The sequence below is a fragment of the Strongylocentrotus purpuratus genome, unplaced genomic scaffold, assembly GCF_000002235.5.
Source record: "Strongylocentrotus purpuratus isolate Spur 01 unplaced genomic scaffold, Spur_5.0 spur5_contig_817, whole genome shotgun sequence".
Taxonomy (NCBI): Eukaryota; Metazoa; Echinodermata; class Echinoidea; order Camarodonta; family Strongylocentrotidae; genus Strongylocentrotus; species Strongylocentrotus purpuratus.
In genome coordinates, this window is record NW_022145521.1 from 261800 (window position 1) to 288075 (window position 26276).

General features: G+C 35.5%; 2 protein-coding genes across 8 annotated transcripts in view; both read right to left on the minus strand.

Annotated features, from left to right (window-relative positions):
* Window positions 1–5631: 5631 nt before the first annotated feature.
* LOC115918470 (membralin-like) lies at window positions 5632–17825 on the minus strand. The gene is made up of 11 exons (XM_030980086.1): window positions 17615–17825; window positions 16020–16417; window positions 15242–15422; window positions 14023–14295; window positions 13278–13388; window positions 12136–12258; window positions 11532–11690; window positions 11138–11221; window positions 9148–9280; window positions 8038–8137; window positions 5632–7546 (listed from the first exon to the last, which is right to left on the minus strand). Exons 2-11 carry the CDS (start codon window positions 16392–16394, stop codon window positions 6743–6745), a joined length of 2343 nt encoding a protein of 780 aa, XP_030835946.1. The 5' UTR covers window positions 16395–16417; window positions 17615–17825; the 3' UTR covers window positions 5632–6742.
* Window positions 17826–21882: 4057 nt separating this feature from the next.
* Window positions 21883–26276, minus strand: part of LOC115918471 (dual specificity protein phosphatase CDC14AB-like) — a 66821-nt gene continuing 62427 nt past the window's right edge. For all 7 annotated transcript variants that reach the window (XM_030980111.1, XM_030980106.1, XM_030980093.1 and 4 more), the window contains one exon: window positions 21883–24878. In XM_030980111.1, coding sequence (XP_030835971.1) covers window positions 24830–24878 — 49 coding nt within the window. In that variant the 3' untranslated portion in view covers window positions 21883–24829. The remainder of the gene's footprint in view (window positions 24879–26276) is intronic.

A 26276-nucleotide genomic window follows, 5' to 3' on the forward strand; every position in this document is an offset into this window, starting at 1 on the left:
GTCGACAAACCTTGGTTTTCGTGCGTCATATGACGCCTTTTTACGCGTTTTTTTTTTTTTTTTTTTACAAACCTGGCTTGTAAAAACGCGTCAAACAAAGGTTTGTCGACAAACCTCCTTTGTAAATTCGGGCCTTAGAGTTTTCTTTTCTGGCAAAATGTTTACATGTGCTTCCATATGTCTACTCCCTGATAAATTCATATCTAATAATTTTTGTATGAGTAAATTTGATGCAGAATTTCATTCTTTGACGGGATTCAACCTTCATTGAATATCTTTATTTCTTTTTTGTTTGTTGCTCTCTTTCACTTCATATCAAATCTCTCCACAACTCTTCTTCCTTCCAAACTATCCCTTGTAATAACCTCAAGGAATTTTCATCTTGATCATCTACTCTCTTTCTCTTCAAAACTTTCTCTCAGCATCAAACAAAATACAGCAAAATACAAAGAGTGTATGACATGTAATAAATGCATATTTTAATCAGAGGAGAATTAATTAAGAAACAAAGAAAAAGTGTAATATTAAATTTTCTGATATCATTAATTCTGGCATAATGACAATCTGACAAAGCATTGTTCAGTCCTGTGGAAAGCTTTAACCGCATGTAAATAACTGACTTTTCATCTGAAGTAGTTTTATATAGTTACATTTAAAAAGGAAAGTTCCTAGATTAGGAACTCATCTGAATCTTAATAATGGCTTTCTCTTCTTTAATAGTGCATATTACAAGTCAAGGCATAGCTAAGAAAATGAACAATTTAAACCTAATAAGAAGATTTCTGAAAACCTGGCAGTAGCATCATGCAAGCTAGGTGACATGGAAATATGAAAGGATAGCATGTAAGATTATCTTGCAATTTGAAAATTCAAAATAATTAGTCCCTTACATTCAAAAGTGAATTTCGGTACATAATCAACTGCAAATACTATTTCTTGAAGGAAATCTGATATTTCTCAAATCAATACAATATAACCATTTAAAAAAGGAAAACTAAAAACCAGTGTTTTACAAGAACTATTCAGTAGAATAGGGTATATTCTGAAATTTCATCATACATGTACCGGTACATGTACTTAAATATCAGTACAAATTGGCAGCTCTAAAATAGAGATGAGTTATTCATGGAGGAAAAAGACAACCACCTAGCACCTTTTCATAGTTTGGCACCATGCCAAAAATATCTCTGTTCATTCAAGTTAATCCAGTTTGTGTGCAGATTTGCATGACATCGAATCAAATTAGAACATGTCAAGTACAATTAAACTTGAAAGAGCAAACTCATGTATGGTTTTAAAAGTTCTGATTTATTCTGCAGAGTTCCAGAATACTGTTATTCAGAAATGTTGTTTAAATACTGCCACTCTTTAGGGTGCAAATTCCATGAAAGTATTCATACTCCAATGGAAATTATGTATATATTCATCATATTACAACAAAATGGATTGCAGAAGAATTAATCACGAATGAGATAAAATCACATTGTGTACTAACTCTCCCTGAAAAGTAAGATTCAGCCAATGATTTGCATGAGTAGCCACAATTATTTGAACATGTTCAAAACAAGAAATATACCTTTTCTATCACACATCATACTTTGAGTGTCTCTTTTTATCAATATTTTCCTGCACCTACAGTTTATTTGCATGATAAAAGAATGGACAGCTATATGAAATGAAAAGACCGGTATATGCACAATGGAGAAAAAGAAGATGATTATATTCACCCTCGATAAAATATCTTGTTATTTTCTAAAGAAGGTGGCGGGGGGGGGGGGGGGGGGGGGGGGGGAGGGGGCAAGCTATTCAAACTAATGAAAATAATTGTAAAAAGGAAAAGTATTGCCTCTGGCTTACATATACACTATACTCAAAGAGTTACAATGACTATTTAAGAAGCACAAATAGCAAAATTGCCCCAAGGCCCTGACAAATTTGGGTGTTGTGTTCTCCGATTCTTAACCTTGCTGTATCAACAAATTATGTTTACTTATACTTTATCTATTACAAGGTACTCTTCTTTAATACATATGCAAATGAAATATCTCCTTTAAAAAAATACTATCTAGGGGCTGGATGAAATGCACTTTACTTCAGGTCTGAAATACTGGAACAGAAATATATTTGAAGGCATAAGCTATTATATATCCATTTTCCTTGTTTTTCCCTTGTTCATACAGGCCAGTTTTAAACAAATAGAATACAAAAAAGCAGAAAGATTACACCATAATCTTGCTAGCACCATACTAACAATATATGAACAATTATGTTCAAATTTTTCTCATCTTTTCCATTTCAGAATTATATCACAGATTTGAATGCTAAGTATCTTATCCCATAAATATAGTGTATCCTTTACAAAAAGTAATTAAGAAGAAAAATTAATGACAGTACAAAAGACGACAACTGATAATTTTGATATTTCTGGTAACAGCTTTATCTAAAATTTTGTCCTTAAGAACTACGATTGTTATATTTGGACTTACCGTATATTGAAATAAAACAATGCCAAATTTTTCATACACATCATTTTTAGTTATCTATTTTTCCCCTTTGAATAGTGAACATAAATCTTGATCAAATGGTACGATATTCTGTCCTAAAACTGAATTAGACTCCATAGATTGTGTCAGTGGAATAAAAACGGACCAACAACAGATGGAGGGCCCTACAACACAATGTAAACACTGCCGGAAATGGAAAAGCCCAAGATGGTGCATCCAAAGTCAATGTTGCCAGTTAAAATAAACAGGACGTAATATTGTGCCTGGGTCTTTGACTAAAAGAGAAGTTCAAGACTTATCGCGTAAAGGAAATGCACAGACATTTCTTGTGATACGTACATCATACAAATGACAATATTAAACTTACTAGTACAAAGGGGGTAGGCAATGAATGATGTTCGTTGTTGACTTTAACCCTTACTGTACTGGGCTATTTTGAGCACCTCCTGACTGGGGGGGGGGGGGGGGGGGGGCCTGGGAGGCCCCCCCCCCCTATGATCTCGGCCGTCGGATGTCCGATGAACACGAAAATTTGCATGTTTGTAGATATTTGTGTAACGAACAAGATGGTGTAATTAGTTTTTTTCGAATATGCAAATTTTTGTCGTTATAGCCTAATTAATTATGCAAAATGCTAATTTTATGCATTTTACAGAAAATGTGTCAAACTCCACTTTTTGAATGTTGAAACTCATTATTCATATGAAACTTCTTTTCTAACACAAAATATTTATTTTGATGTAATTAATAATGATAATTTATGCAAATTTGATGCGATTTTCAAATATTTATTTTCTTATGTATTTTATTGTTTTTTTATTTCTTATTATATCTATTGTTTTTATTTCTTATGTATTCTTTTGTTCTGGAATACATCAAGATACTTTGAGAAACATATAAAAGCAATTCAATATCAATTCATATCACCCACTTAGAAAGGAATACATCTAAACCTGTATTCACATTTCTGCTTGTACATGAATATATGCAATTATGGCATATTTTTGATGACATGCGCATACTAATTGTTATGTAACACCTCACAGGTATATCCGATTGCGACGAAAATGGTATCAAAACGTGCGTAAGACTTGAGGGAAAAAAGTCATGAAACGACAATTCAAAATTTCAAGCGGTTGCGGCGCAATCTCCGAAAATGTCGAGGGGGGGGCCTCCCAGGCCCCCCTCCCAGTACAGTAAGGGTTAAAGATACTATAATGTCCCTTTTGCAGCAACATCAAATTCTGTAGAACTTTGCAGGAATTATGAATATGTCATGTATGTCCTATCTGTGAAATTTAAACGTTAGCAGTGTCCTAATATTCAAATTATGCAAGGAAACCTGTTTACTTGCTAGACTTCACTGTCAGACACTATTGAGTGACTGACTGGCTTTTTTTTCTTCTTTGGTAATAATATACACAAAATGAGCTGTACATAAGCATTCGTCTACATCAATAACCCACTTCTTGTAATGGCCAAAATTAAAATGATTGAATCTTTGCGCAGCATAAAACGTACGACCATTCGGTGCAATGGTCTAAAAATCAGACTATTACCGTACTTACTGGCTCTATAGCTCTTAAGTCAATTCGACAACTTATAGTCGTTATTTTCCCACATTTTCAAGCCCCCCCCCCCCTTTTTAGGGAAGTTCTTAATTAGTATTCTTTCAAATGCCATTGGAATTTAACCTTTTCATTTTTTTGGCCTGCAAATGGGACATAGTACCTTTAAGAGCAGCATAAAGCTGGACGACCAAGCTTAAATGCAGGTATAAGATCTAACAATTTGATTTATGATAATTGCTTGTGGAAAATTCAGATCGGTGAATTTTGAATATAATATTCAAAAGAATCCAATGGCAATTAACAAAGTGCTAATTTCATGAAAGTGACAATACATCTTGTTTTTAAGCATGTAAAATATGAACAATTTTAAAAGTAGAGTGTGAGAATGGCTTACTTATGAGCGTCAGGAGAACTTATTTAGCTACTGACACCTAATGCATTTGACACTAGTATTGGACTAGAAAATTGTTTTAAAAAAACGCATACTGGATGCAAACCATTGCAGGAAGAAAGGCAAGATGCAAGTCACCGACATGATTCAAAACATAAACTCCAAGAAGATATATCTATTGATTTGAGGGAACAAGGTACCCTTTTCTGGTTTATTGACTTGTTAAGTGTTACTTACCACTTCCCTAAATGTGATTTGATTAAAACCATATAAATGTATTAAAACCTCAAAAGTATCGCTTTGAAATATAGTCGAATGCTCGAGTACCCGCACGGTTGACAACTACTCGGGTACGATTTCTCGTACCCGAATATTCGGCCGCAAAAAAACAAAAAAAAAAACAAAAAAAAAACAAAAAACAAAAATTTAAATGTCCAGGCCGACGCTAACCCGTGCCTGGGTGAGTGGCGGCCGCTGGCATGGTGCGGTCGGTAAAAATGTTTCCCAACTCAAGCACTGTCAAACTCACCACTCAGAAACTGGGACCAAATGTCTGGATTTCTGCTTGGACTTGGAGGAAAATGGATTATTCTGCCATCTTTGGTTTTTAAAACAGCATTGTTCACTGTTATTATTATTATTAAATCGGTGCCTTCAACTGCAACTCAAAGTAAAATTGCATGCGTTTTCGGCGACAGAACTGGGATACTGCTCCAGTGGTATGTATGGTGGTGGCAAAAAAAAAAAAAAAAAAAAAAAACAATTTAAAAAAAAAAAAAATCAAATTAAAAACAAAACAAAACATGGCGTCCGAATACTCGAGTATTCGCTTGTAAGCATGGGAGTGTACTCGGGTACCTCATTACACTGTTGTGCACAGCCTTAATCAATATAGCGTTTCAAGACAAATAAATGAAATATATCAAACACTGAATAGGAAAGCTAAATGCCTCCACGCATTTTTACTTTTGACATACCGGTACTGCTTGGCATTTTTTAAAGGTATTATTTCATGCTGAAAGTACAGCTCGTTACTACAATGATAGGCATAATGAAGTTTAGTGCATTTGTTCTCTTTTGAACAAATACATCATCTCTGTATTAAATGCATTACAGCCCGTTACCACAATGACAAGCATAATGACGATTTGGTGCATTTGTTTTCTTTTGAACAATAAATCTGTGTAATGCATTGATATAATTCAATGTTTATTACAATATTTCAACATTTAAATCCCCGGTTTCACCATCGTAATCAGACATCCTAGATTTTAAGCATATGAACACAGTAGAGTTCATGAATCTGTTTCTTCTCACTATAGAATAAATGCATCTTTCAATAACAAACAAATTATTTCAAATCATCAAAGTTTCATTTCAAAGAAACGTAATTTGACTGGTTAGATATATATTTACATTCCCATTTCATACCTAAATTATCAATAGAGTTTATACTGCAGAAAACCTCAGATTAACCAATACTTTTAAACATACTGGTCAACTCTAAATACTGCTGAAGGCAGGGTATTACACTGACACTTCTTCAGATCTAAGTATACTGCCATCTGCTGCTCACAATGTCCCGATGTGTCAACAGCCATGTCCCACAATGCACCACTAACTGCATGACCCAAGCATGATGATGCTTGGGTACAGGAACCGAAAAATGGAACTATTGAAAATACAACATAGCAGTGGTAGAGACGTCACTAAAATACCCTGTATATAAAGGTTCTAGTTTTAGTTGACTCTTTTGAACTTTTCTTTGTGTTAAAAGTCATTCTAAAAGAAAACTGGATATATATGATGAATCATACATGTATATATAGAGTGATAATTTTAAGAAACTAATATTATTCCAATTGAAAAACAACATGACCTTTGCCTATATAAAAGACTTCTTAGGACTTTCAGGTATTTTATGTTTTTACACACAAAAGCCAGCTTGGCAAATATTCATTGTATGTCAGTTTGGAAAAAATATCACAGTTGAAATGTCCCCTGAAAATTATTGATCTTCTTGTGCCTTTAAGTTCAAAATATGACAACAAAGAGCTTCAATGTTTGGACTTTCAAGCCATTATAGTCACATCTATCTATTTCTGTTTTCCCAATTGCATGAACAGTACTAAACTTTATCCTAAAAATAGTACCTTGGCAAAGAGCAGTATTGGTTTCACTGAGGTTTTCTGCAGCAGAATATGATCTACCTATTCTACAACCTAATCCCACGTTGTTTCCATTGGGACTGGCTTTATATGCACCTTGGAGTACTATCAGTGTTCTTCAACACTAGATTTCATGGCTGCAGCACTAGATGCTTGTGATATACTTTGCAATAACATAGAATCCTGAAGCGCATTACTTGGCAAAGGTTGAGTTGTAGGTAAAAGGTTTTCACACAACGGTAACGTACTGCTTCCTTTCGACGTATCAAGTCTACTAGAGTCTGATTGGCTCGTATTCGATGATGAAACGGGATTACTCGTTTCTAGTTGAGGGTTTTGCAACAACGAAGTGTTGCCAATTTCAGTTTCTCCTTGTGAGGCTTTGCTTTGATTGGAGTTACTAAGGTTTGTAGCAGCTCTGCTACCGGGGGATTCCCCATTTAGACTATCGTCTGTATTTGTTGTTGCATGAGTTGCTGAGTTTGTGGTTGATGTTTCTGCTGTAGTGGTAGCTACCCCAGTTTGCTGGCTAACCCCAGCATTGGCCGTTCCTTGCCGCCGATTTAGTAGCGCCCCAAGGTACATGCTGAATAGCGTGCGACGTTGCCGCCACACTGGACGTTGTACAGCAGCGACAGCAACAGGTACAGGTTGCGCAGCTTGTTGCTGCTGCTGTTGATTTGGCGTGCCATTTGGTGTTGCGTTACCCCCTCCTTGGTTGTTGGCCTCCCCTCCGTCAGTGGTGCCTGGTTGTGGTTGCTGTTGTTGCGGTGCATTCTCTCCAAGGTTGATGTTGATGTTGATGCGTGGATGCATGCCACCGTGCTGGTTGCGTTGCAGTAACACTTGTAGCCTGGCTTGCTGTAAGATGGCAGGTAACTCGTAGTGATGAAAGAAATAGATCATGGAGTGCTGGAAAATGCACAAAAAATAACAAATTTAGTAAAATTCCACAAAGTTTTTAATCTATTACTATTCTTATGATACTTCATGTAAACAATGACCTATTCTAAATTCTGATTCAAATCATAGTTTGAATATAGGATGCAGGTATTCTTGAAAATTTCATCTGTTTAACTTTAATATCACAGGTCAATCTCATGCAACAGAAATCAAAAGGTGATAATTTACTATTCATCATAAAAATTAACAAGAAAAACATGGAGCAGACACATGACAAGGTATCAACAGGTATTCCAACATACTCAGCACAGAACAAATTCTATAAGCTTTGTATTTTAAAATTTCAATTTATCATTTTATAACTAGTCGCTGGAACCATAACGTTTTAAGTGCTGTCATCACAATCCCTTAAGCAGATACCATAAGTTTTTAAATCATTTCTTTTATCGCAGTTATTCTATAGATGCTATCCATAATAATAACACAAAAAAACAAGTTACCTGAATAAAAAGCCAAGATGTAATGAGTGCCAAGCCACTATACTGCCCATTGAAGCGATAATGGTATGCATAAAATGCAAAATGGTATAGGTAGAAAAATCTGGAAAGGAATAATAGAACAGCACAGACAAGGTAAATAAATGGCAAGGATTGAATACTGGCACTAAAATATAATTTTGACTGTTTATGATCTACATATGACCAAACTCTAAATAAAAAGAGTGAGAACTGAAAAGGCTTAAAATGTATTTTAACGATAAAGGTGAGTTCTGGTCATGTGGTTGCATGAAAGAAAAGGTGTGGAATGGATCAGAAAAAGTTGAGCATGTAAGTATTGGTGTGCACTGCAAGGTTCTGGAGTCATCAAAATCATAATAAATTTGGCCCAGTCTTGGTAAAGTAACAAGCACTGTACATAGAAAGATGTGTATGGGACTACACAAATTGTGTCGGGGTTACCTACCTTGATTTCCTTATCTTTCTATGCTCATTACTCATCCAGTTCACATTTTAAACCAAAATTGTTTCGCAAATAACATTTATTTGTAACCTTGAACATTCAGTGTAAGTTTTGTTTGATTCTGTGAGAATTCATTTTCCTTTTTATACTAGAACTCAAGTATATCTTTCAGTATACAACACATTGATGCATAATATATTTACTTGGAACTATGAATACTGGAACTTAAAGTGGGTGGTTCAGCAGCTTCCATGAGCAGAAGGTCATAATTCACCGACACCAGACTTGGGGGAAGTACCATTAATAGGTGTATACAAGTCTGCACACAGCAAACTCGTAGTCCACTCAACAAATTACCTCTCGTCTCGAGAAGAGTCTTTGGATGGTGCAAATGTGAGATAAGAACTTTACCAATATGGGGAAAAGACAGTGAATAACATAAATCTACTTGGTCATAACATTGAAGGCTAATCTGGTGATTGATAACACCTATTATTTAGTGAACCCCAGAACGGTGTCAAATTCCCCATGAGACTTCATTTTTATGTGCCTTTAAACACAATTTTGACTGTACATGATCTACAAATATTCAAAGTCTAAACACAACGAGTGAGAAATAGACGGACTGGAATCTTGCCATCGGATTTTACCTTAGCCAGTGGCGCTTGGTGATCTGAGTATGACAACAGATGGCATCATACTGGTCAGCCACCCATACAATGAGAATGATGTAGAAGGCTGTGGTCGTATCATTGAAGAACTCGGACATGATCGCTTCCATACCTGATACACAATTAGTGGAAAGGAAGTGATCAATTTAATTATATTTCATACAAGAGGATATACAATATACAGAACTCTGACATGATCGCTTCCAGGCCTCATACACAATCACACAGTCTATCTATCTATCTGAGTATCTTCTCCCGGTTTCGGAGGTTGGTTGCAACATCTTTCCATTTCACTCTATCTTCTGCCATTCTGGTGCACTCCTGCAGTTTTAGTCCACTCCAGTTCTCGACATTCTCTTCCCAGTTGATTCTGGGTCTCCCTCTAGGTCTACTTCCTTCCACTCTTCCTTCCAATACATCCTTTAAGAGGCTTTGGTGCCTTTTAACGTGACCAAAGTATTTGATTTTTCTCTCCTTAACTAATCCTACTAGTGCAATTTGTTTACGCCCTGCCATGTGCAATATCTCTTTGTTGGTTTTCATTCGTTTCCAGGATATTTTCATCATTCTTCTGTAGATCCACATTTCAAAAGATGTTATTCTATTTTCCATGGCATTGTTTATTGTCCACGTTTCTGCTCCATACAATAGGACAGACCAAACATAAACAGTTTACTAGTCTCAGCCTAAGTACGCGCAGTATTGTATGAATATATGAAGGGAATGAAAATAAGAAGGGGGTGAAAGCTCAAACTGCCTAGCATAAATCCCCTGAATGTCTGCCTTTTTTTATTCGGTCTACAAGTATTCATTGAAGGCCCTAATTCAACAAAAAGAAGAAAAAAATCACACATCATATTTACAAGGTGTATGAATAATTTATTTGCTAACTGTATATCAAAGGAACAACAACTAAACAAGAGCCACAAGTTACAATGTACTATGTAATAACACTCCATGTACTATGTAAGAACACCCCATCTTGACCCTTGGGCCTATCGTATCCATAATTCCTAGCCCTAACCCTCACTAAAACCCTGATTCACTATGTATATAATGCGGGGTTGTATATTCTGTACTTAAAGATAAAGTTGAGTTCTGGTCATACGATTGCATTGTGAAAGAAACGTTGTGGAATCGATCAGAAAAGGTTGATCATCTAGCATATAATTATTGGTGTGCACTGCAAGGTTCTGGAATCATTAAAATGATAAGAATTTGGCCCAGTCTTGGTAAAGTTACAAGCACTGTACACAGAAAGATGTATATGGGACTACACACACATTTGGCATAAAATTGCATCCCGATTTTTATGATACATGCCATATTTAGAATATTAAGGCATTTGAAGAGCCATGCTTTTCAGGGAACATTTTTTATCTGATGTTCTTCCACACTCGCATAAGGCAATGATAACGCTCACAAATTATTTTTCACCTCAGTCTTCCCAGAACTCAACCTTCTCTTTAAGCCAAATCAGTAGGAACAATCCAATGTAAGGGAGGTAATCAATTAGATTTTATTTCCTGTGACATAATGACTGAAGCTTCTTCTGTTACCAGGAGGGACTAATACTTACAACAGGCAATTACCTGAATCCAAATCCCAGTATTGTATAAGAACATGGAGGGGTGAACACTTACAATGCCACGCATAAATCCCTTAGATATCTGCCATTTTCTTTTCAGTCTGCCTTTTGTCAAACCTTTGAACTCTTGTAATTGTTTATGACAACGTATTGCAATAAAATCCACGCAGAAGATTTTGGAAATATCATTAAAAAATCTCTAATTATAACAGAATTTACAACTTTGGGGTATGTTTTTGTCCACGACGTGAGTGATTAATACAGTTTGCACGTGGCGACACTGATATGACAGGTCTGTGGTTATGACCAGAGATTTAGTCAGGTCAAGAATTCAATAGCATGTTTTGGGAAGAAAGGTTTGCATGAGGTATCCCTACTTACCAACTAAAGCTAGGATGACAGTGAGGAGAGGAGCAGCTGGGAAGGCAATTGTTGTATTCATCTCTAGCATCTGAAGAAGATCCACTGTACAAAAAAAAAAAAAAAAAAAAAAAAAATCAGTTATAAATCACAAATTAGTTGGAGCTAGGGTTCAATATTTGACAGATGCCTAGGATACGTGAAAGTGTATGTCTGGACCGCATTATTTCCCAAATGTTAACATAAGGCCCAAGCATACAGACCAAAGACATTTCAATCCGAATCCCCTACATCAAATGTAACTAAGCAGCCATCGGGTGGAGCTCAGGGAAATGAAAACATAAACAAGCAGAATTAGATCAATAGTTTACTATGTATCTAAATTGTGAAAATTCCAAATTGTGGTTCTACTCACCGATGAAGACGAAGATCTGGTGATGAGAGTATCTTAGCAGCATAGAGATGGAGATGGTGAAGATGAGCATGATAAACCCGGCAGCGATGTACGAGGAACGAGCCATCCACATGCTCACAAAGCGGTAGTGCTCTCCAGTCACAACATTGCGCAGGTAACCTGAAACAAAAATGTTTAAAAAGGAGAAGAAGCTAGAGATGGTGAGATATTTTTTAAATATTTTAAACTGAAAGTTGTGCAAATAAGAAACTGCTATTTAGCTAGAGGAGTAAAACAAGGTCCTAAAAATTCTTAAATAAAAAATAACTTGAGAAAGAAACTTGAATTAACCAACATAAATAAACTATATTTCATTTATGGTCACTCTGCAAGATCACAATTTTAAAATGATTAATGATGGCCTGAAAGCCATTGATAGCTAACAAGCTGAGCATAGGAATTTATTTTAGATCTAAAATTTTTAATTTAACTGCTTTCACTTATGGGACCTGTTTACTAACTTGCCACAAAGTATTTAAAGCCTTGGGGATCTGAAAAGAAGCATTTGACTACAGGAATTATCAGACCCTTGTGTCTGCTTTGCAAACAATCATTTTGAACATACCTTTATTGTCTTCATACTCTGCCAAGCTCTTAACACTGGACATCAGAATATCATCGTAACCAAGGAATTCATCCAAGAGGAATCGACTCAGCGAATCACCAAAGCAATCGTCTTGTGTGGGGTCTAAGAATTGTCAACAAAGATTTTATAAGACATTAAGATTCCATGTTGAGCAAAACAGCATAAACTTCAGAAAATGTGGTTATCTATACACTAGAATTATCAACAAAGAGATTTTCTGATGTTATTCCATTAAAATATTGAAGCATATAACTCTTGTTTCCTTTCAATTCATTACTTAATAAAATATTGTCATTCATACATAAAAACTGCATGATTGTAATTTCAAATCGAATCAAAGAAAAACAACATTAAAAATGACAAGTAAAAGTAATGAATCAATTTATGATAATCAAAATATTTGCTACACGTAGTCAAATAAACTTTCATGTATTGGCATAACCTCATGAAGCTGTTTGCACGACAGAAAGCATATTTGTGTCCCTGAGAAATAAATACATTACATGACATACACAATGACATCTATCTATCTGACCAAATAACAAAATGATGGCTTATTTAAGATACTATGTCCTATCTGTAAAATTTAAACGTTAGCAGTGTTCTAGTATTAAAATTGTGCAAGGAAACCTGTTTACTTTCTAGACTTCCCTGTCAGACACTATTGAGTGACTGACTGACTTCTTTTTTTTTGGTAATAACATACATAAATGAGCTGTAAAGGTACATGGGCATTTGTCTACATCAATAACCCACTTCTCGTAATGGCCAAAATTAAACTGATTGAGTCTTTGTACAGCACAAACTATATGACCATTTGGTACAAGGGTCTGAAATCAGACTATTTACCTAAGTGATCGCAATCACTTATGTCGATTTGACAACTAATCATCGTTATTTTCTAACAAAAAGACATTTTCAAAGCCCTTTCTTTCTGACAGAAGTTCTAAATTAGAATTAGCTTTTAAATGCCATTGGAATTTAACCTTTTCATTTTTTTGGCCTGCAAATGGGACATACTACCTTTAAAGAGGGAAAAGCAATATCATTCTATCTCTATTCAAATACTATAACAATTATCCAAGGTGATCTGAGGATGAGTTCTTTTCAACGAGTCTTACCTAGTTGAATGACCATAACAGGTATTCCTAGTCTCTCCCTTGTACCGGATGATAGCCTCAGGAAACCATATTCCAATGAATACTCCATGATGTACTCATCCACAGGCCAAACTGCATACAAAGAAGAAAAAAAAGACATTAAGTATATATAAGAAAGGACAGGATCTCAAAGCATCAGACAGCACAAAACTGTTAGGAAAATCACTTGGCTTATTACATGTATGTCCACACAAGTAGATAAAACTTGTCCAGGAAATTTGTAAAGATGGGATTAGCTGAAACTCCAGGATACCTCTAACAAATGAAGTTTCTGTATCAAGACCTACTTCAAAGCATTAGAAGTTTTATTTATAAAAAGAATGAGTACAAAATTCATGTATACCAGATTTTTTTTTAAAAGCTTTTGGAAAAGTATCTAATACTGTAGGCCTAACTGTCATGTAAGGAGAAGAATAAAGAGTTTTAATTTTCAGTAAGATGACATATATTAATTTCTCGCAGTCATGTGGATAGTTCTAGTATTGTTTCAAAATCAGAGCTTTCAATTACATACTGTAGGACAAGAAAGCATGTAAAGGCTAGTACCTCAATCACACTGCTAAATCAACTCCAAACTGACTCTAAACTGACAAACTCTTGGCCATTACGGGTATTGTCACTTAATTTTCAATCTTTTGTTGGATTGGTGTCATATTCTTAGTATAATTGTGTTATTATCAAGAAAGGAAAAGTAACATGAAGTTACCTGCTCTTGTAAACATTTCAAACTCTGACACTGTCTCCCGGAACGGCTGCATATTCTTATCGAGCTTCTGCGTGGAGGGCAGATCGATGGTGATGTTCGTCGTCTGCCACGAGAGACCGTTAAAGAACGACGTCTGGACGGTGTTTGCGCTCTCTTCCTCCCGCCTCCGCAGCGCGTCCTCTGCTTTTAAAATGTCCGGGTATTCCCAGTAAGGCGGCATCATGGTCATATTGGCATACTGCGTCTCGTCGTCTTCAATCTTTGTCATGCCTCCTGTAATGGGCGAGTTAAAAAAGAATATTACCACGGGTGATCCATAAACAAAATTCAAACATGCAAATTTGTAACATATTGACTTAAAGAGAAGGTTGAGTTCTGGGAAGTATGGAAGTATGGAAGAACATCAGATAAAACATGTTCCCTGAAAAGCATGGTTCTTCAAATGCCTTCATATTCTAAATATGACGTGTAACAGCGTAAAAATCGGGACAGATTTTTATGCCACATGTTCATGGAGTCCCATTTACATATTTCTGTGTACAGTGCTTGTAACTTTACCAAGACTGGGCCAAATTTCTTATCATTTTGATGTTTCCAGAACCTTGCAGTACACACCAAAAATTATATGCTAGATGATCAACCTTCTCTGATCGATTACACACCGTTTCTTTTACAATGCAATCGCATGACCATAACTCAACTTTATCTTTAATATGTTGCATATCACTTACAATAAAAATAATCTACATAGATAAGTTACATGGGACTACACAAACATAGGGCATTCAAACTTGGTCAAAACTTGGTCAAAGTTGGGAACTATTTCTAGCAGTACAGGTATTTGCAATATATGAGTGCTTCAGGAGAAAAGACCCTTTTCATTGAATATAACTATTACAATATTTTTGTACATTGGAATGAAAATAATAAGAAAGCTCTATTTTTCACTTTTGCTACATGTAGTACACAACATTCTTTTGAACATGTCTTCTAGCTGGATAGATAGGTAATGTCGTTCTTATTGAGTAATTGTAACAAAACAAACAAAAATTAACATACATGTACAGTGTACATAAAAACTTGGACATTACTTTTATCACTCTACCCCTTATGTTGCTCAAAACCTTGCCATGTTTTCCCCCAACATATTTGAATAATTTAAAGTACAACATTACCACACTAGAAGGCTTAGACAAATGGCAACTTTAAATTCACATACCCAATTTTCTTCTCCCATACGAGACTTCGTAGATGGGACTTTCATCGCTGCGATTCCTCACGATTTCCACTCTAAGGATACCATCACGTGGCCACTTGTCACGATACTCCGCCAGGCAGTTGATTGGTGAACGAGAGAATGTTCGGTGAATGTACGCAAGGACAAATAGGGCTGTCAAGGCCTGTTTTAGGGATAAAAGTTAAACATCAGAATTGTTGGATTGCTGTCAATTAAACTGTCCGCAGTTATATATTTAAAACAAATCCCAACAGGATCAACATAAAATCTTCATAATGTAAATTCCATGAGACTTTGGTCATGAACGATAATGGAAATAATAAATTATAACATTTGGGTAATATGAAGGATATTAATTAGAAGGAGAATGAAGTCATTAATGCTTTGATATTTGAAAATATGTTTGGTTATGATAAATTGATAGATTCCTAACATGTTTGTTTCCTATGCTTAAATATCAGGTCTATAATTGCAAATTTCAGAACAAATCCCCTAGTTTTCATGGTATTAAAGCTTACATTGTTACCTCTAAAGATCTTGAATACCGAATAGCAAAAAGGATTGACACACTTGCCTCTCATTTTTTGTAAATAGAGGTTTGAAATTGAATTTCTTTTGTGGCTGCCTGCATCCCTGCTATACATCTATCTTTGATCATTGTTACAATTAAGGCTCTGACATTTATTTGTCTTAAGTTTTGTATTGTGATACTCTTGAATTTTACTGACTCATAAGAGCATGTTAATTTATCTTACTATACCTTGAGGAGGATAGCAAATTCAAAGAATCTTCGAATAGATGGAGGGAACGCTCGGGCATAAGTGATAGCAATCTTGAAGAAGAGAGCATGAAAGAGACGATCCCTCACGTTGAGAAGAGGGTTGTTGTTGTTATTGTTGTTGGCTCGGGCGTTGTTTGCGTTCTGTGCGGCTGGGATGTTGGGCAACGCCTGCTCCGCATCGACTTGTGGTGCGGCGGTTTGTTGAGGAGGTGGTGGCGGGCTCTCCTGTTGTGCCTGTTGTTGCTGATTGCCAATTTGAGGATTGGATTCTGGAGTGTTGGATGACGAGGGTTGCTGGTCCTGTCGTGGTGCATCTGGACCTGGTCCAACAGATGTATCAGTGTTTGCAGACATTGTTGAAGGAAATAAATCACACCCTGGAAAAAAATTGCAGAAATTTCGAGTAATTGCAGTTTCTTTGGGAGGGGGGGGGGGGGGGGCACGGGGGGCACATCCCCCCCCAAAAGATTTCCAAGATCAGTTGAACTTTTTTAGACACCTCCCCACGACGTCGATCAATTACATGTATGTGCCCAACATCAAACTCTGGCTACGGCCCTGTACTTCCATTTAACTTCATCCACCCCAATCTGCATCTTCTAGCCACCGCAATCTCACATCCACCACCACTGTTTGTTGTATCCCCAAGATGACAAAACTTTTCAGTAGGGGCGCTGGTCCTCAAAAATAAGGATCGTCCACACTTTCAAGGATGGTTCTTATTTCTAATCCACGTGTTGGCGATGCGAAAAACGGATTCCGCAATGATTTTCTCAATGCACTTCACATTGACTTTGTACAGAGACTTTCACGCTATGAGCGCTAAATCCTCGGGAAGACGGAGAGCCCATAAAAGTAGACTGTGAACTGGTGGTATTTTATTATGAGGAATCTGTTTTTTCGCATTGCTAGCGCGCGGATCAGGAACCCTTCACGCGCAGAGCGCCAAAGAAAGAAAAAAAACTTTTTTTTAAGGACCCGATTTGTGTGCGTTTACGAGGATAACCTCGTTTATGCGGACAATCCTCAATCTCGGATTCTAGATTCTAGACCTACTCAAAGGTATTCCCCCTTTTCATTGGTTAATTAATAGATCCAACTTATATCTGCCTAACTCAAGTTAAAACAGTTTATGAACTGAAAATAGGCAGTCCTTGATCTACCCGATAAAATATCAATTTCATTAAAGAAAATAAAACCATGAAAAAAAGAAAGCAACAGAAATGATCCCCTGTCCCTGAATCCTGAGTTAATAAGGATTGAAATATTATTATTAATAAATCACATCATTAAAATTACCGGGAAAAAATGCAGCTGATCAGTTCTCTTCACCTGTAAGCTTTGTAAGCAATATCATCACTCAAGTATGAAGTATCAATTAATGATTAGAACGATGTCAATAAGTGATTGGAATTGCATGACAATTTACGATTGACTTTATGCACAATGACCTGACACTGCACAGGCTGTGTAGTGCAACTCGCGGAGAAGGCGAGCAGTGTGTTTACAATATGTAGAATCTCTTCGTCTACAACCTATGGAATACTGTGTGCGAATCAATGAATGATACGTACCGATAAGCCGATTGCCGCTCCTCTTGCTTGTTTTTCCCGAATTACACTAAAAAATAGACTTCTGGCTTCGATAAAGTGGCACAAGATGAGAACATTTCTTACAGAAACATTTAAGGGAGACTTCCTGGAATAGAGATATTTCTACTCAAAATCAGGTGCTTTGCCTACTGCTCGTTCTAATCAGTGGCCATTTTGCGTGTGAAGACACTTCCACTATAAGAAAAGGGTAGGCAGCTATATTTTGCAGAGGGATATGTATGTGACCAAAAAAATAATAGAAGAAGAAGGGGTAGGAGAAGGAGGAGAAGGAGGAGAAGGAGGAGGAGGAGGAGGAGAAGGAGAAGAAGGAAAAGAAGGAGGAGGAGGAGAAGGAGGAGGAGGAGGAGAAGGAGGAGGAGAAGAAGGAGAAGAAGAGGAGGAGGAGGAGGAGGAGGAGGAGGAGAAAGAAGAAGAAGAAGAAGAAGAAGAAGAAGAAGAAGAAGAAGAAGAAGAAGAAGAAGAAGAAGAAGAAGAAGAAGAAGAAGAAGAAGAAGAAGAAGAAGAAGAAGAAGAAGAAGAAGAAGAAGAAGAAGAAGAAGAAGAAGAAGAAGAAGAAGAAGAAGAAGAAGAAGAAGAAGAAGAAGAAGAAGAAGAAGAAGAAGAAGAAGAAGAAGAAGAAGAAGAAGAAGAAGAAGAAGAAGAAGAAGAAGAGAAGGAAGAGAAGGAAGAGAAAGAAGATATTTAGCTCTTAAAATATTTTTTATCCCCCCCACCCCCCCCCCCCCCCCCCCAAAAAAAAAAAACTACACCTCTATATATATGAAAGATAAGATATATGATCAAAATATATTTGTCTTTTGCAACTAATTCTTCAATTTGTATATTTCTTTTTCTCATTCTTAAAAAAAAAAAATTCTTCATGTCCTTTATGTTGTGTTCTTTTGGATTCCTAACATTCTGCTTCTTAAATTGAAGTTTTCTTTATGTGCCTATGAAGGTTAGTAAATCTATGTGGTATATTGTTTTCCCTATATAATTTTGTTCATATTACTTGCCAAAGGCATAAAAATGGACTTCAAGTTACCAACTTATGTAATCCTGATTTCCCAATCTCTTTCTAGCAACAGAAATATGCGACACAACCACTACCAACATTACAACCACCACTTTCTCCAACACTGCAACCACCACCACCACCACCAACAACACCATCATTTACACCACAACCACCATTACCAATACTGCCACCACCACCACCACCAGCACTGCGGACATCATCACTCACATCACCACCACCACCAACAACATCACTATCATTTCCACCACAACCACCATTACTAATACTGCCACCACCACCACCAACCACCACCACCACAAACAACACCATCATTTCCACCACAAACCACCATTACTAATACACTTACTACCACCACCAACAGCACTGCAGACATCATCACTCACATCACCACCACCACCACCAACAACAACAACACTATCATTTCCACAACCACCATTACCAATACTGCCACCACCACCACCACCGCCAACAACACCATCATTTCCACCACAACCACCATTGCCAATACAGCCACTACCACCACCAACAGCACTGCGGACATCATCACTCACATCACCACCACTACCAACAACAACAAAAACCACCAACCCCACCAGAAGACAAAGTGTAAACATAAATAAAAAGACATAGACAAAACAAAACAGACAAACAAAAACGACATATCAGATGAGAAAGAAAAACAAAGATAACTCTGATTAATATGCAATAACAAGAGCTTTGTTTAATAGCAAGAGTGATATTCACAATCAGTCTCAAATATCATATACAATTGCAAAAAATCACTGTTCTTTGTGATAACATGTTTGGAATAGAGCTTGCATGTTTCCTTCAATATTCTACAGAAAACAACACATTATTTGAAACATATCTCAGTCATCCATAACAATAACATCCAATCACAAAAACAATTTGCTCTTCACTTAAGACTAATTCATCTGTTTATATACACATAATATAGGCGTTTCAATTTTAATGGTACAAAAATAACCATGTCTTTTGTGATCATTTTGCTACATCCTATTAATAGACAGATAACAATTTGCAATCAAATAAAGCATAGATTTACAAAGCACTTTAATTAAAAACCACCCAGCGTTACGTAAGTCCTTTAAAAACAAGATAAAACACCACACAAAGCCAAAATAAAAATATACGATAAACATATTCATACTGGTATGTGAACTTAAAAAAACAAACTATACATAAAATGTTTTTAGAATCATGCATTGAGAGCTAGAAAGATGTTAAATGCAAGTAAAAGTATATGAATTAACAGCCTTCTGGCTCTCAACAGACATGTTGGCATTGATAACAGAAGTATCTCCACCTCCCACACCTGTTTTCATTATTGAACAAAGTTTTTACGCCATAAATTCCTTTTTCCTCTAAGCACTTAATAACCATCCTGTTACATAATCTCAAACAATTCCAATAGAAATAAAACAATGTACTGTTAAAAAAAAAATATACTTTTCAAGAAACTGCTTAATCTAATATATTATTAAAGTAGGAATAGTACACACGAAAAATGAAATTTTGATCAGTAAAATCATATCATTATTAATTACAATCATGGAATGATCTTGGCAATAATTGTTCCCCAAATTAAATGGCTCTCTAACTTCCTGTCGCAAACCAACACTGCAAATTCAATATGGGTATTTGCGCAGACTTTCGAGAAATCAAATCACTGGCATTCTCAATAGCCTACTGAATCTCCTATCAACATAATATTCTGACTGTGTAATAAGTCATTGCAATGTTGACACGTTTAAAAAAATTACGCACAGAGCTATCATCACCGAGTCAACTTCTTGAAAGCCTTTGCAATTATATTCTATGAGGAAGCACAATTCTATTAATTGCATTCAAACTTCTATGAGCATCTTTTTCTTCCTTTTTTGCTTTCCTTCACAGCAAATGAGAAAAAGCCAAGCAAACTTTCTGAATTCCCAATGGATTCTACTGCTTATAGCTTGCAGGAGGGGGGGGGGGGGGGGGGGGGGGGGGGGGTTAGAAGGAAAACACGATCGTAACTATTTCCCCAAAAATCAACTTAAGGGCAATTTCAATACCCTATTGTATATCCAATCAAAATAAATTTTTGGATTACCGAACATGCCATTGTAATGATTGCAAATTTCAATAGGTGACGCACAAGGCTATTGAAATATGCCATAGGTAGATTTTTGGAAAGTAATTGTGATTGTGTTGAATGTACTCAATACATATAGGATAGCATAATGATGCAATAGTCAATGGTCCATAATCCATACTCAAAGTGGAATTTCCCATTTGGTCTCGTTTAAGGGAGTTTCGCACAATTTTTAAAAATACTTTATGTATATTTCAAGAAAACCAAAGGATTTCAGAAAAACAAAGGAATTGCTAAACACTAAATTTCAAGTCAACCTTACATAACGTGATATGAACATTTGAGGAAATCCTGCTGCACTTTTATTGTATAGCTCTTGCCAAAATTATTTTCATCCGCTACCGGTATATTAAATTAAATCATACTTTCTAGAGGCAATGGTAAACAAATTTCTTTTTACTATAACAAATTTTTTCCTGTGTAATATAACAAAGATTATTGATTGTTAAGAAATAGTTAAGATACATAATTGTGGTAATGAGATATATTTTAAGTTGATGCCATTGTAAGCACAATACAGGTGCTAGATATCAATTTACACTGCAAACTAAGCTTCGTAAATGTAGTAAAATGATGCTGAAATAGAAATAATACACAAATGAACATTGTAGTAAGAGATAGCATGATATTGAACTCTCTGTGAAAAAAAAGAGAAAATAACAATACATCTAAATATTCTTTGGCATTGCAATCATGATCTACATGTATACCGACCGGTAAAGTATTTACTCAATTGAACATAGTACACGAATACACAAGAGAGAAGTGAAAAATTGTCACATGCAAACTACAATGCAGAATTGCAGGTAAGATTAAATCAGGTAGAATAAAAAAGGATCGATCATATGAAATAGTTGAACTACAGAAGGGATAAAAGGTTTTTTACAAACTTTGAAAACAAAGTTGAGAATTTGAAAACAATGAGCAATTCTTGAATTCCTGAATAGAAGGTGAAATAAAAGAGAAGTCATCACGTCAATTGAAATAAAAACCAGTGAAGAATCATGCTATTAATTGTAGTTATTACCCACTCGATGTTATTATCAATACAAATGGGCAAGACAAAGCTATTTTGATCTTACCCAGAAACTTCTCCTCTCTTGACCGTAGCAGAGCCAGTAAATACCACAAACAATGAACATTCAATAAAACTAGTACCATATCAAAACAAAAGTTTTAACCAGCAACAACATACATTTCAATAAAAAAAAAAGCCATCAAGAGCAGAATACAAGCAATGTAACCGGTTTTGCTAAAAGCAAGTCTTACAAAAAAGAATACAGCAACAAAATTGAATAACATTATCTGGTCCTTTTTTGTAATACCATACATGTATGTGGACAAAACAAAAATTATGAGCACAATTATTGTACATCAATACTGGATGAACCCATAAAATTCTATTATTTCATGTTCTGCAAGTTTCTACATGTTTTTGATTCCCCTTCAGAGTAGACCTTTATATGTTATAAAAATATTTCCAAGAATGATACAGAATAGGACACTATAAACTCTACTTGAACAAAGTGCAATATTTTGACTGATTATGATATGTATATTCTGTGCATAGTCTGCTAAAGCTGCTACATGGATGGACATTCTTTTCTATACTGCCTAACAATGATTAAACTCTCAAAATTAGACTTACTTTGAAGTTGAATAAAACACCAGGGATTACTGTGAGTATATTTTGTGGCCAGAAAAAAGTACATGAACGGTTCCAGTCCAAGTAGTAAAAATATTTGTTTTCTAAAAAGGACAGTTTCAAACTGTATGTAAAAATTGGCTATGATCTCATAATAGAGTGTATATCCAAAAGGGACACAACACCAAATTCCCTGGCTTTTTGAATGGAATTAAAGAAAGATTTCTGGTGTGTTTCACACAAACAAGCCCTGAAGTGTGTCCTCCACTATTTCAGTCAAAGAAAACACATTTGGTCACCACTCATCAAGTCATAAATAAACTGAATGTGGTCTCATGTTTCAAATATCTTCATCAGCATGCATTTAAAACATGGTCATTGTGCAAACAGTGTGTGTCTCCAAATACCGCAACATACAGCTTTACACCTCTTTGTTTCGTTAAAAAACACTGGCAGGTTATTGAGGCATCCTAAAAAAAAAAACCTGCCTAAAAAACACATGGAATGATTCCAGAAGATCAAAGGCACTCAGATCTATATTATTTCAATTGATCGCGAACAAGAGGTACCGGTACGTTGTCTCTCCATCTCTTCTCTGATTTTAGAATTTCAACCGTATTTCCACATCTTGCTGACATTATTCAGATGCGCACACTGTAGATAATTTAGTTTCCACTTTATACATGGTTCACACAAGTTAAAAGCTATCACAAGTAATAAGAGAGCCAATGATTCAAGAAAGCAGAACAAAAAATCTTCAAAATGAGGACAAATCTGCTAAAATAACTTGCTTCTATGTCTTTGGCAAGAAACATAAGATATTGAATACATATCACAAATTACCATTTATTGTAAATAAACTCAGCTGAGAGAATAACTCTTAGAAGAAGGTTATACTACAGCCTACATTTGAATTTTCAACCATGGAAATTTCTAATGCAATGTGCTTGTTGCAAGTTACATACTACAGCACATACATGTATAATAGCAATAGGCTAAATCTATATGTGGGTCCAAACCATGCAAAATTTGTGTCTAAAATGTGATTTAAAAAAACACACACCCCTCTCTATATGTGTCTACTGAAATGTCAGGCAATCTTCTCTAGGTATCTGAAACACACACTAAAACACACACTATTCTTTGAGGCATCTCCCGAGAGCAATAAGGACGTTAGCTCCATGCCCAAGGAAATGATTTAAAGTCTTTCTGGCTGGCTGGCGGGCTCTCAGCAGACCATGTTCTCTCTCTATCAGTATTCGTAATGGAATGTTGTAATATAACTTGTCAATGTAATAATGAAACAACCTCCATACCAAAGCTTCAAATATTTTCCAATTATTTTCTCCTTTTTAACAAAGTTTTTAAATTCCAACAGTAAACAGTTTCTCTTTTTGATGAAGGCAGTTGGATACATGAAAACTGAGCTTCAATCACACTGTATTCAGTGCTATTCACATCACATCAAGTTACCCATCTTCACAAGACTGAGGTATGTTGAATATTAAAAGGATGCTGTATACTATCCTTCTCCCTTTTATGAGCCATTGTTGAAAAAGACTGGTATGAAGGCTTTCCATTTTTTTTTATTGGTCAAAGTTCACTGTTTATACAGCTGGAAAAAAAAGAAGAACAAAAATGGTAACAAATGAAAATAACATGATTCTAAATTATTAAAAAACAATAAAAATATACTGTCTACGTGTATTTCGATCACTTGAGCATTTCAGCTGGCCATCTTAAAACAGTGCAATGAAACTTATGCCTGGAATGCATTAAGATCTGATCAGAAAATCAAAATATTTCTTTAAATCTGTTAACTCTATACACGATAAGCTGAAAATAGAAGCTAAAATAGGAATACACACAGCCGTTAAATTAAGAATAGCCAGACGATTGATGTGATTTCATAAAAAGATAGAAAGTTCTATTTACAATGAGCAATACTAAAAAGTCAAATCATATATATATATATATATATATACACACACAGGCTAAGAAAATAAATACAAAACACTCTGATTACAAGAAAGGAATTATTAAAGAGGGGTGAAATGCGTCACCTAAAAACAGTCCTACACTAGTCAATGGTATCTCCAAAGAGAAAATTTCACAAGGCACTTGGGCAATAGAATACAATTTCCTAGGAAATACACAATCCATAATTACGTAAAAATGTCTCAAGATAGTGTCTATTTTCTTGTAGAGGTTTTGTTTTTCCATCAAAATTCCTGAGAATGAAGCAACATTTTTTTTCTTTTTCGGTCATTCTTCGTAAAAGTCTAGAAGAAAGGCCACAGAGATAAAGATGGCGGATGGATGGTAACAAAGAAAGAGACGAGCGAGCGAGGGAGCCCTCTACCGAAGAGCAGCAGATTTAGTAGAATGAATACGTGGGCTTGTACGACTAGAGAGATAAAAGGGAAGATAAAATAAAGAAGAGAGAACATTTGTTAAATTAATTGTGGTAAAGTGGTTACTACAAGTACATGTACATTCCTTTGAAGTATTTAAGTCAAATAAAAAGATTGAAAACAAAAAGTAAGAGCACAAAAGCAAAACAAACTGAATAATCAAACCTTGATATGCACACAAATCAAAGAGTTTAGAAAAATTACTCTGGCATTCCAAAGTGCAAGTTTTTTGCTTGCATGCAAACACTTGGATTAGTTATGACTTTTTTTTCTTCTCTAAAAAACAAAAATAAAAAACAATTGTGAATAGAAATTGCAAATTAAACAGAATGAGAAGACGAAAGATGAATAATGGATTTTACATGTATGTTGCTCATGAGAACCATTCAAATCCAATCAAAAATATATCAACAAAAAATCAATTGTGAATATAATTTTTTTTAAAGAGAAAACCGGAAAGAAAAATAATGGATTATTTTGCTCATGAGAAACATTCAAATTCAATTCAGACTAAAAAGAAGCAAAATCAAAGTAAATTAACAGTATCATAGTACATGTACATTCAGTGACAGCAAAAGGAAAACAGAGGTAGCAAACTGAAGAGAAAACAAAAATGTGTCATGACAATTTGGCAAATAAAATGCATAAATCAAAGAAAATGTTGTTTTTACACAGTTAAAGTAGCAACAGGGCTCAGCAGTAGTTGTTGCCTGCGTTTCTGCGCGACAAAAAAAAACAGTCAAACAAGAACATTTGGTTGCTCACTCAGCCACAAATTGACTCACAAAATAGTATGTAAGTCAATTGTTTTACTTTGGGCACAGTTATATTGTAAAATGTGAGCCAGGCAGAAAGGTACTAAGTCATGTGCATACTTTAACACAGATCTAATGCCCTTCTGGCTCTCAACAGGCAATTTCAGTTTAGTGCTGAGCCCTGAGGGGGGGGGGGGGGGGGTGTTTCACAAAGATCCTAAGTTGAACTTATCTCTAAGTTGGACTTAAAAATTATGGAAAGCCATTAGCATCTTTGAAAATATTTTGTAAAAGTTATTTTGAAAGGCATTAATTGTTTATTCAAATCATTCTTACTTTCTATCATCAAGGAGATTTCATGTTCTGGATGTGGAATTTATAAAAAGTCTAAAATACTTGAATTTCTGCTTTTGAATATATTTCTTTTTCAGACTCCAATGGCTGTCCATAATTTTTAAGTCCAACTTAGAGTTAAGTTCTACTTAGGATCTTTGTGAAACACCCTCCTGGGCCCTGTAGCACAAAGGTTTGCTATCAATTGCAGAATGACAATGGCCAATCAAGATCATCGTTGCATGCACATAATGTTCAAAAGGCTGGACATTACCCACTCAGAATCTTCGGTTTAAATATGCA